Consider the following 11,891-nt stretch of genomic DNA (forward strand, 5'->3'; position numbering starts at 1 on the left):
TAATACACTGTGAATGATTTTCTGATTACTTTTTTTTTGTTTATCCTCACTGAGTCTCATGAGTGGCAAAATGTGCAAGAAAATGTAGTTATTATTTGGAAAAAGGGTAAGAAATGTGAATATTTTTGTAAAAATGCAGCATATTTTATCAAGTTTAAGCATTTGTTAGTTTGCATTTTTGTACTTTGAGTCCATTGGAGAGAGACACATAACCTTCTCTTCTCATCCCGATCTTCTTCACCTTTACCTCCTGCTGAGTTTGTAAGAGTATCTGGAAATGAAGCCCAGAGAGTCGGTCACACCTGTCCTGAGAGCCGCAGCAGGTTAACAGGTGACCATCAGCAACGTTCAAACTGAACATTTGAAGAGACGTGTACGTTTAGCTGCTGTAATAAACAAGATAATAAAGGAACAAATCATTTTCGGAAGACAGTGTCTTCTGAAAATGATTTGTCATCAGTCTTGTGTGATGCTGATAGGATGCTGTCCGTGCCACATACAAATGGGGAAAAAAAACAACATCTTTCTGATGTTAAACTAATTTCTGGACATTTTAAAAATCCACGTAGTTGAATTCAGGCACGTGTGCAAGAATGGACCCTTCAGCCTTTTTGTTCCAAGAAAAGGAGTGCAGCTGGTTTGTGGGAGGGAGAGTATGGAACTCAAATAAAAATAGCTTGATTGGTGTTATAGTTTCACTAATATAGACTGCTAGCATCCTGGGATTTAAATATGAAGACTTTGCTTCTAAAATGTTATCAATCTTGGACATTGCATTAAGGAAAGCGTCATTAAACTGCCATCCCGCTGGGTTAAGGTTTAATGTAATCCAAGTTTTGCTAAAGTATGAATAGGAATCAGACAGAAGAGGGAGAGCTTACTCAGGGGAGAAGAACATTAACCTGTCAGCAAGCTTCTCAAATATCCATGATCAACAGACTAACATTATAAGAGCCACTTGTTGTGTTCAAAAATTATTCTGTGCTCCATGCAGCTTGCTGGCTTGCTTAATAAAATTAAGCTTCCTTTTTGCTGAAGGTAATGCCATCTGACAACAAAGGCCTTAAATAAATCTTCCCCTGTGAAGAAGCTTTAGAAAATATTATGAGCGATGTAAAGTAGGAGGCCTGTTTCTGACTCAACTGCTTAATATCAGCTAAGAGAGGTTTTATCTTCTACAAGTGTTTGGATTTGGGGAAAACTTTGGTCTGACATTTATGAATAGTTAAGAGTCAGACAAAAACAAGAAGATATGAGTTTGTCTTTTCATTATTATACCCAACACTTACATGAAAATTGGAAATGAGAATGTCTTCATCAAATTCTTTATTTTTTCTTTCTTTTCACCTCTGCACTCCCGACACTCGTGTCACTCTCGCAATGCCACAAAACAGTGCTGATGCTTTCAGCAGTGTGAAAGCATCATCACTGACTCAGTGGGGTGTTAGTTCATCCTCCAGCAAAGCAATTTTCTGACTCCCACTGGGACCAATATCCACAGACTTTTCTCACTCAGAGTAAACTTTATTTTAGTAAAGCCTCTCTCGAGGTTTTGGCAGTGGTTGAGATGCTTAATTACAAATATTTCATTAATCAGTGTGTTGGTTTTTTTTTAGGCAAACGAATAAAACTTTTTTTTTCTAAAATCTTTGTTATGTAGCAGCTGGCATAGTCAAAAACGCTGAGAGTTTTTGACATAATTTACTTTATTTTCCATATATTAAAAAACGTGTGATGGTAAAAGGGCTCATCTTTGAATGAACATTCACCAAATCATGATCACAGCATGACAATCATTATATCTGACAAACGTTTTCTGTTTGGTCATTATTGAGTTTGAGTTTTTTTCTTTATGTTCTTTATTTCTATTTAATCTAAACATATCTGTCAGCCTATAGCCTTTTAGGAAATATCTACAATTGTTTTTAATCCCTAACATGCACTTGTCCAATTGTCAAAACTCTATTTACAATTAGTACAACACTGGACTGTTGTGGCATTTATAAACACATAGCAACAACCACAGTTTTAGATTATTTTTTATCTCCCATCATTGTCTTGTACACAGAACAGCAGAATAGAAAACTCAATATTCCAAACCAATACAAAAGAAAATCATTTATTCCAGCAATGAGAGGCATTAAAAAGTATTTTAGGGGGGATTTTTGATGGTGTTTTCTGTTGAAACAGAACACAGATGAAGACAAATTATGTCTGGACAAGGGAGAGGAAGAGCTTGGAGGACAAAACTTGGTGATAGGAGCAGGTGGGAAGAAGAGTTTGGCCACGGAGGGGGACAGTTGTGCCCAGAGGAGGATCTGGTTCAGGAAGTGCCAAAGCAGACGAGAAAGAATGAGTGGTGATGATATTTTGAGTGCCGCAAACATTAGTAAATGCTTAAATAAGTGCCACGATCATCATAAATCATGTGATAAACAATGGTTTGTAATTAAGAGAAGACAGTGAGGCTGCAGATCTTGCCCCATTTTCTGCATCATCGACCAAACCAGCAGTTAACTAAAGCATTTTTCACAGGGTGCTTCTGTTTTCACTTGCCATGTCTCACAGTAAGGCCACCAATAATAATAGTAATCCAAATGTGGAATTTTTAAGTTAACACAAAGGCCTTGCAACGCTTCCAGAGATTTTCATGAGCAAGTTTTTCTTATGAAAATATTATAAAGCTTCATTTTGTGTGCGAGTTCAGAAAAAAAATTTTTCTTCTGACCACCATTTGGCTGTTTTGTGTCTTTCATTCAACATTTAGTGTTTTATTGTCCAGTTTTGAATATTTTTGCTTCTTCTACATATGTAAAATTCGTCTTGCTCATTCTTAAAGGCTTTTTGTAATCCTCGACTTAGAGCTTTATGGTCCACTATTTGATCCGCAGACAATATGGTTGCCTAATAAGTATTTAATCTCTTTAGCCTGCTTAAAACCAATCCCTAACTAAACAGCAGGACAGTTAATATAAAGATTATAAAGTGATTAGTAAAGAATGAATCAGATATCAAAGATGTTTGTCCAGGTGAATCTGTTACACATTTCAGCTCCGTTCGGTCTTTTTAGAAAACGTAGACTACCTGCGCCACCTGGTGGCAAACAGTGAGCGGTGACGAATTTAAAGATTCTGGCTGTTTCAGAGGCCTGTACGCCCACTTTGCTCTCAAAACACCAAATAAAGATAACACTTTTCTTTTACAATGTCCAGGAGGAACGATTACGTTTTTGATAATTACGTTTAGGGACTTTTGTACTTCACTGAGATAAAAACCCATTTGCAAACAGTTAAAACATTTTCCTTTAAGTTTATTTATGAAGTTTCTAACAATTGACCTTTTTTTTTGAAAATTGCATTTCTTTTTGTTAATGCCTCTCTGTAAGAGCAACATATTTCAGCTCAAAGTATTCACACACACAGCCTGTGTTATTTACAATGCATTTAAACATTATTTAAAGATTGTGGATTACCTCCAGTTACGGACCCAGGCACATGGACATCTCAATAAATAAAATCATTTAGAAGTATTTTATGTGAGCACAATAATTTGAAAATTGAAAACTCATCCATTCCACAGAATGACATACATTTTTGTAAAAGTGGTGTAAAGCAACAAAATTCAGTTTCTCATGAAAATCATAACAAAAACATAGAATATAAATTTTAAAATGGACATTTAATACATAAGATACTGTGTTGTATATGCATTCAATACTTGATTGGGACATCTTTTACATGAATTACTGATGCAGCAGATCAGTCTGTGTGACTGACCTGTGTCAGATGGCTTTACCACCCAACCAATAGACTTTTTACTTCCACTCAGCCTTTCAACACTTGCATACAGCACTCCGAACAGACAGGTTCTTTAGAAATAACCTTGTGTGACTTACCTTTATGTGGAGAAAATCAATGACTATTAATAAAATCCTTTTTTTTTAAAAAAAAAAAAAAAATGCAGTCTCATGGAATATTTTAATTTTCTAATAAGCTGATTTTTGGATCAAAATTAATTGAAATTTTACTTGAACTTCAGGACTAATATTCACTTTTTTGGATGAAATTCCTGAAATTAACATTTCAATGATATTCTACATTTACTACACACATTTATGTGTTTATAAAGAAAATTCTGACATGCACATTTGCACAAAAAGCATCTTGGATAAAATATTAAAGTTTCTTAATGGGTAAAACTGTAGTTTTCACTTACTGTGCTTCTTTAAGCACTGAGTGAACCCATCTAGAAAATACTTATGAATGTTTCAAAATGTTCAGTGTGACACAAAATCAGGACCAAGAAGCAAGTGAAATAAGAATTCAACTTTGATGACATTATTAAGAACTTTAATGGACTCAGCGTTGACATCCACTGCGCTAGATACATTTGGTGTTCCTTCACGTTTGTGACCATTCTCCTACAGCTCAAACCTTTATCTGTGAACAGTTGAACATCAACACAGAGTAATGCAGCGATTCTTTTTGGCGTCCAAGCCTCTTCATTTCTGTAGCTTCCAAGCTACGCAGCACGTGAGCGCATAACCAGGGAGCGCAGCAGTCATTTGTGGAGGCTGATTCTCTGGAAAGTTCACCCCAAGTTGTACCACCCCACCTGACAATGCTAAAGGATGGGAGCATTGGAAAATGTGTTTTCTTTCCATTTCTCTTGAGATCCTCTTTTTTTCTTTTTGAGTTAAAAAAAAAAACAAACAAAAAAAAAATATAGATGACGGATGAAGTGCATGAACAACAAAACTCCAGAGTTGGTGGTTTCACGGCTTTACTCCAGCACCACAGTGCCACCTGCTGCTTCCAGAGCCGCTTTGAGTTTTTCTGCTTCTTCCTTGGACACGTTCGCCCGGATTTCCTGGGGAAGGGACTCCACCAGTTTCTTAGCCTGGTTAAAGGTGAGAGAGAGAAAAAAAGATTGGACTCAGGCAATCTGCAACAGTGATCTGGTAGAATAAAAATATTGCACATTTTGTAGCTCTTCATGCAGTTCTCAAGATTTAGAATATAAAGAAACTAATAATATAAAAACATTGCAAATTATATTAACTGAAGAGCATCAGATTAAGACAATACATCAAAAATTTGTTAAACTGAGAGGTGCACATGTTTATTTAAATATGAGACAACCATCAGCACTGAAACAGACTTAATTTTTCTGCGACTTTTATTTTCTTTAACATTAAATCACAGGAGTCTGCAACTCACTTCTTCTTTAATTAAGCAGCATAAGAAGATTCATTTACACATATACTGTCCATTTATGATGTTTGCCGCTGACAGATTAAATAATACAACTAACATGTTACGTATGAGTTACTTTTCCAACAAAATAAATATTTGTAGCAGTCCCAACAGTGCCTAACAAAGAAATCCAGCAATGGTTTTACTGTCCAAAAACCAATATTGTCACGTATCTCATCTAACTAAAGATCCTAATTCTATAAGCCACATGTTCATGCAAACCTGCAAAATGCAACTACAAGTTGTTCTGCCTTATGATCATCTACAAGAAGTTTGCTCATTTTTTACAGCTGACCAAACACCAAATAATCTTTTACACAGAAATATACAAGTGAAAACCTTCAAACAATAAAATAAACAGACATTAATTACTCTTACCTGCACCAGATTCAAGCCTTGGATGCAGTTCTTAACTTCCTTTATAAGCTTTACTTTTTCAGCTGCTTTTAACTCTGTCAGTTTTACTGTGAATTGAGTCTTTTCTTTCTTTACCGGCACCTCCTCTTCTTCTGTGGCCTGGATTCACAAGAAGGAAAACGCACAAGCAATGTCAGCCAAAATTACAACCCAGATGTTAAGATTTTAAGTCATCAGATCATGTTGTTTTATGGCAACCAGAGTCAGAGTTTGTACCTGAGCTGCAGGGACAGCAGATGCAGCCATTGCCCCCATTGGCATCATTCCAACATCTTGAATATTCAGAGTTTTCTGTAAGTAAGAATTAAAAGATCAACCCAGAAAAACGTGAGTTGGACCAAAGACTCCAGTTATCCAGGTTCATAATTGAAAAAAGGGGCTTTTTCCACAAACCTTGAGGAGCTCGTTGAGGTCTGACACCTCTAGCAAGGTCAGGCTGGCGATGTCACTGACCAGCTGTTGGATTTTCGGTGAGTACTCTTTGGGGGCTCCGTCTAGAGGGGGCATGGCTAAGGCTTCTGAAAAGGAGGTCGAACTGGTTTTCAGAAGCCGGACAGAACACAGAGCCGGTGCCTGCTGCTGAAGGTGGTGCCTGAAAAACACATGACTACATCTGGTCATTATCTGGAGACACGACACAGATCGCTGTTCACGTCGACGACAAATAACAGGGATTCTGCAGGAGTTTAGCTTTGGGAATATCTGCTCCAAAAGCAATTCTCATTCATTTGACGAGTTGGAAATGGGATTCTAAAGATGCTGAAATGTTGCAAGAAATTATTGCTTCTGTATTCAACGTATCATTTGAGCTGCACATTTCTTTCAGTATTATTATTAGAAGCTGAATCTTTTGAGAATCACAAATTTTCAGACTGATCAGAAGGCAGCAACTCATCTTTCAGCAGAAACAAAAAATAACAAAGACAACTTCCTTGGGATCACTCCTCTGACTTTCTGCACATTTCAAATTTGATTTGAAGGGTTGTTGTTTTTCTTCAGTTTTTACATTTTCTCATTCATCTCAAATAAGTTATCTATTAAACATGTGCAACCAAGTCAACGAGTTAAGTCCACAATGTTTTAAAGCAAACATAAAAGTGTGATCACAATTTGTAAAGAGTAGTCCAAATCTAGAAAAAAAAATAAAAATACCAAAATCTCAACGTAAGTCTCAATTTTTGGTTATCTTTTGGTTTAAACAGAACATTTTGCTTTAGTCGAACTACTTTCATTGCTTCTTTAGTTTTTGATTTTCACATTCATTCATTTTATCACACATTACTGGACATACATCATTAATTTGACCGCCTTAAAGCATTTTACATTCTTGATATACTATTTCTCTTAACATTTCATTTTAACAATAATTTTGAATATATATATTAAATGTTACTTAGGCATCTTTATCAAACCTACTTTTGACACCTTAGTTTTAGTAATACTTACTTTTGAAATTACAATATTTTATAAAGTACAATTGTCTTATACATTCCTGGATACTTTCAAATATTACCTATTGCATGGTAAATACGGGACTACAAGTATCTGTGACTTCATACTAACAACTCGATGCCATTTTAAAAACAGTAGAAAGTTACCTTACATTGTTGCCAGATCTGCTCTCTCCAGGTGACTCTGTATGTTTTTTTTTTTTTACTTTTAAATCTGAAATATCTGGCAACCAAATTAGCAACAAACAAACTCCAAAGAATGTCAGTAAAAGCAACCTAATGAAGACAGAAAACGGCCCATCCATCCAAAGTGGATTTTAAAGTCTGTGTTTTACAACATCAGTAAAATAGTAACATGATGCTGCAGCTGCAGAGCCAGAGAGAGAAGACATTAATCACCGGCTAACTCATCTAAAACACCTTCGGTAACATGAAACTGGGTTTAAACTGCAGCCTAATACAGCATGCAGTATTTCCACGACGTTAGCAGAGATAAACGCGAGATAATGTGCAATAAAAGCGGCATCAGAGACTGGCTGTCTGCCCTTGAAGAAACCCCCAGGAAGACGCAGAGATGAGCGGCGGTTCCAGGGTTACGTACCGGTGAATGTTCGCGGCGGCCCGCAACGCGGTCCGGAGGCAGCGTCTGGTGCAGTACATGCTGGCGTTAACCGGAGCTGTGGAGCCCAAAGTCCCACTGAAACAGAACAAATCGAGATGAGCACAGACGGGTCCAATTCCAGAGCCTCAACAGCACATGGCGTCCTCCCTGTGCCTGACCTACCCACAATGCATTAGATGAACTCGAGCTGTTAGCAAACTTACGGGAGCTGATAGGGGACAATGCGCGCCAACGGAATTATGGTTCTCCAAACAAAATGATCAAGACTGGTATTTAGAAGAGATATCGGAAAGACAATATAAGAGAATTTACAAGTACAAACTGGAGCAGGTAGCCAGTAGCAAATGCTCTGTTCACTTGTCCAATGAAAAAAAACAAAAAATAAACATCATTTCAGTGTCAAAATACAGAGAAGTTATAAGAATTTGCATTCCAGACAAGAATTAATTTATGCTCCAGTTATTATTAGTCAAATACAACCTTTGACTAATAATAACTAATAACCTTGATTTAAAGGAATTCAGTGTCTCTACATTTTTTTTTTTTTTTGGAAGTTTGTTCCAGATTAGAGAAGCATAAAAACTGAGTACTGCTTCTCCATGTTTGGATCAGGTTCTGTGGATGCAGAGTAGACCTGAGTGGTTCATAAACTAACAGAAGTATTTTTAAAATCTATTCTCTGAGCTACAGTGAGCCAGTGTAGTTGTCAAGTAGTTGTCTGATTGACTTTTTAGGCAGACTTGTGGACACTGTCGCAGTAAACACATAGGTGAGTTTCTTTAGATCTTAGTCCTTAAATCCTGGAAATATTTTTCAGGGGATAGAAGGCTGACATAATTGCCTTTATGTGTCTCTGTAGGTTCAGTGAGCCCATCACTACAACCAGATTTTGGATTTTTTTTATTTTATTTTATGATTAATTGACATAGTTCATACAGAGAGAAGTTTTTCTTTTGCTAATAATTGTGATGTTACAAAGTGCACTTGGATTAAGTTGTCAGAAAAAAAAAACAATTTGTTTTCTATCAAACTTTTGACAACTGTCCTTTTATTAATGTTTAATACAATGTAAAAAATCACAACAGTTAATTTGTGGCTGAAAAAAATAACTTGAGCCAAATCAGTAATTTAAATGTTTAATGTAAAGCATTAAACATTGTTTTCACTTACTTAGATGGATCACACTATTCAAATGCACCTTTGTAGTAATTATATTATTTTTTTGTTCTCAATTTACGCTTGTGTCCTAGCCTCACTACCATGGGGTGGAGCGCAGAGTGAATCCTCTTAACCAGGTAATCTGTCAACCCATCTGCTGTTACAGTCCACTCTACACCAATATGTCACTTCTTAGATAAACTCTGAAAACCCACCACAAGAGAAGGTAAGATGTAACCTTTGGTATAAGAGATTAATACATTTGACATAAAGATTTGACCCGTTGTTCTATCTTTCTTCCAGATCATGCTGCTGTCTCCGCAGGCAGAGAGGAACTGGGAGGGTATCTGTGAGGTGCTTGAAGACGTGCTGGACGATCAGTCTCACAAGCAGTTATTTGCTTTAGAGATCGGCTCCGGAACAGGACAGCATGTCATACGGTTTGCACAGAAGCTACCTTTCGTTACCTGGCAGCCATCGGACATCAAAGAGGAGTGCCGAGACAGGTTTGTCTCTCACAAAAATGTACGGTTTTTTTGTTGTTTTTTTTTTCAACAAGTCATGTAAAAAGTGAAGGGATGTGTATTCATTTTCAGCATAAAGGCATATATAGCTGCAACCCATGTGAAAACTGTGCTGCAGCCAGTCCTGCTGGATGCAAGCGAACCTTGGGACAAATGGGCAGGTGTTTCTCGTAACTCCTGTGATGTTATTATTGCCGTTAACCTACTCCAGTACAGCTCCTTCAAAACAGGGCAGGTAGGCATCTGAAAGACCAGATGGAAATCTGCCACTCTTGACAAGCTCAGACATTTATAACCAATGTCCCTCTTACATCTAATATTTTTCCAAGGGTGTAATCAGTGGAGCAGGACAGATCCTCAAACCAAATGGCCTTTTGATAACATATGGGGTATGTTGTAAACAACTTGCTATGTTACACACTTCACATCATCATCAAGTTGAACATACAGTTAAAGTCAGATCATGATATTCAGTCATCATAGCTATGAATGTCGCAATCATTTGGATATTTTAATGAGCCATTTGAACCGCTTCTCATCCACACCGGTTGAGTAAAGTTTAAAAGGGAGAATCTTGTGCACAAATGTGAATTTACTTTAATCCACAGAGAGCAAAAACATGTGTTAATGTATTAATGGAAGAAAAAGACACATTTTTAATGTTTGTGTCAATCAGGATTATCACAATAATTTCTATTGGAGAAATGTTGGAATAATGAGGAACTTTATTAGAGATTTCTATTACTTTCTTTAAATTCAGAAGTTTACATTCACTAAGATTACAGTGCCTTTAAACAATTTGAAACATCTCAGATGATTCACACTATAAGTACAATAAATCCAGACTAAGTTAAAACTTGTTTAATCAATTCCCATTTCTTTTGTTCAATTATTAAAAGCTGCTTATTATCCACTGATATGACATTTATGGTTATGATCACAATGTACAAAAACATGATCCCACAACAGGCTTTAAAAACTGACACTTTGCTAAATATTTTTCAGGTCTATGCCGTTAATGGCATCATTACACCAAGCTGTAATGAAGTTCTGGATGAAGAACTGCGAAAACTGTGAGTAAAAACTGGTTCCGTTGTTTATATGTAGATGATGGAGCTGCTCAAAATATTCAGAAACATTGTTGGCAATATGTTGAGATGTTAGATGACTTCTTTGCTATTTTATTGTTGAGTGTTTTAAGAACTCGTTGAAAGTGTGAGGAATTTAGTTTTTACTTACAGCAGAAATATCAAACAAATTTTTATTTTGGACCATATCAGTCTTGAATGTTCTCAAAGGGACGATGTTCCAAAATGTATTTATAAAACCCATTAACAAACTGCTGAAATATTAATAAATGGCTGCCTCTACATTCGATACGTACTTCTTAAAGTTAACTCATATTGAACATCTTTACATATCGACATCATTTAGCAGAAGACAGAAAAAAACAGATTTGATTGGCAAAAATAATATTTAAACACACAACTGTTTAAATAACAGCTACAGTAAAGCATCATTCTGTTGGACAGGAATCCAGAGTGGGGTCTACCAGACCTTGATGTCCTGAGACAGCAGGCCTACGGAAACGGGTTGCGTTTGGAGAGAATGGTGAGAAATGATGTGCTAAAAACTCTCAATGTATTTGCTGTACAAACACCAAGATATAATTGGTAACACTTTATTTGATTAGGTGTGCATAACACTGACATGACGCTGTCATAAACATGACAAAACACCTACCATGAAGTCTTTACGAATGTCTATGACTGTTGTCATGAAGTGTCATTCGGTAAATAATGACATTTTTAAAGCAAAGTTGATTTAAAAGTTGCACTAAAAGTGCCAAATGTGCATGATTCTGTAAATAATGACACTTTAATGCAAAGTTGGCACTTTTAATGGACTTTCAATGCAACTTTGCATTAAAAGTGTCATTATTTACCGAATAACACTCCACAGCAGTCAGACATTCATAAAGAGTCCTTCATGTTCATGACAGCTGTTATGTCATGTTTATGATAGTGTCATGTCAGTGTTATGCACACGCCGTCAAAAAAAAAGTGTTGCCATAGATTTTATGCATGTGAAATTTTACTTTCAGGTTGAGATGGAAGACTACTACAAATGCCTCATCTTTAGGAAACTCTGAAGATTATCCCTGTAGCCAGACATTATTTAACAAATCCACAGGACAGAGGAGTACTAAAAACAAATTCACAACCATATACTTTAGCAAATTTTGAATGGAATATTGTCGTGGAAATGGTCAATTTACTTACATATGTTAAAAATCTGAGAACATTTTATACAGTTTGGATGTACATAATCTACCAGCATGTCATTTCCTCTCATCACTTCTGCACTTGTTTTATCACACCTGTATTATTTTTTTACGTTTTTTTTTCCTTTGTTCATTCTAAATATTGTAAAATAACTGAAAAATATAGTTTTTTGTATCGTC

The 11,891-nt window shown here is 36.2% G+C and overlaps 2 protein-coding genes across 4 annotated transcripts; one reads left to right on the forward strand and one right to left on the reverse strand.

Moving 5' to 3' along the window:
• Positions 1-3,953: 3,953 nt before the first annotated feature.
• mrpl12 (mitochondrial ribosomal protein L12) lies at positions 3,954-7,927 on the reverse strand. Of its 2 annotated transcripts, none has more exons than XM_028043053.1 (5): positions 7,725-7,927; positions 6,066-6,279; positions 5,889-5,963; positions 5,634-5,771; positions 3,954-4,899 (listed from the first exon to the last, which is right to left on the reverse strand). In XM_028043053.1, the coding sequence occupies exons 1-5, from the start codon at positions 7,781-7,783 to the stop codon at positions 4,783-4,785; spliced, it is 603 nt and encodes a 200-aa protein (XP_027898854.1). In that variant the 5' UTR covers positions 7,784-7,927; the 3' UTR covers positions 3,954-4,782. The 2 variants fall into 2 exon arrangements, with proteins under 2 accessions (XP_027898854.1, XP_027898855.1); XM_028043054.1 differs by having other exon boundaries at positions 6,066-6,264; positions 7,725-7,926.
• Positions 7,928-8,996: 1,069 nt separating this feature from the next.
• Positions 8,997-11,886, forward strand: LOC114160297 (methyltransferase-like 26 B). Of its 2 annotated transcripts, XM_028042835.1 has the most exons (6): positions 8,997-9,409; positions 9,500-9,662; positions 9,757-9,816; positions 10,433-10,500; positions 10,960-11,038; positions 11,532-11,886. In XM_028042835.1, the coding sequence occupies exons 1-6, from the start codon at positions 9,210-9,212 to the stop codon at positions 11,577-11,579; spliced, it is 618 nt and encodes a 205-aa protein (XP_027898636.1). In that variant the 5' UTR covers positions 8,997-9,209; the 3' UTR covers positions 11,580-11,886. The 2 variants fall into 2 exon arrangements, with proteins under 2 accessions (XP_027898636.1, XP_027898635.1); XM_028042834.1 differs by lacking the exon at positions 11,532-11,886 and having other exon boundaries at positions 10,960-11,104.
• The last annotated feature ends 5 nt before the right edge of the window (positions 11,887-11,891 follow it).

This window comes from Xiphophorus couchianus, chromosome 16, assembly GCF_001444195.1.
Source record: "Xiphophorus couchianus chromosome 16, X_couchianus-1.0, whole genome shotgun sequence".
NCBI lineage: Eukaryota > Metazoa > Chordata > Actinopteri > Cyprinodontiformes > Poeciliidae > Xiphophorus > Xiphophorus couchianus.

Bases quoted from the DNA above. Each gene is read 5' to 3' on its own strand.
- mrpl12 (XM_028043053.1), bottom strand. From the start codon at position 7,783: ATGTACTGCACCAGACGCTGCCTCCGGACCGCGTTGCGGGCCGCCGCG. The intron at 5,964-6,065 runs GTTTGTGGAAAA...TCTTACTTACAG, and splicing joins ACCTCAACGAGCTCCTCAAG to AAAACTCTGAATATTCAAGA. The intron at 5,772-5,888 runs GTACAAACTCTG...TTGTGAATCCAG, and splicing joins CTGCTGTCCCTGCAGCTCAG to GCCACAGAAGAAGAGGAGGT.
- LOC114160297 (XM_028042834.1), top strand. From the start codon at position 9,210: ATGCTGCTGTCTCCGCAGGCAGAGAGGAACTGGGAGGGTATCTGTGAG. The intron at 9,410-9,499 runs GTTTGTCTCTCA...ATTCATTTTCAG, and splicing joins AAAGAGGAGTGCCGAGACAG to CATAAAGGCATATATAGCTG. The intron at 9,817-10,432 runs GTATGTTGTAAA...AATATTTTTCAG, and splicing joins GCCTTTTGATAACATATGGG to GTCTATGCCGTTAATGGCAT.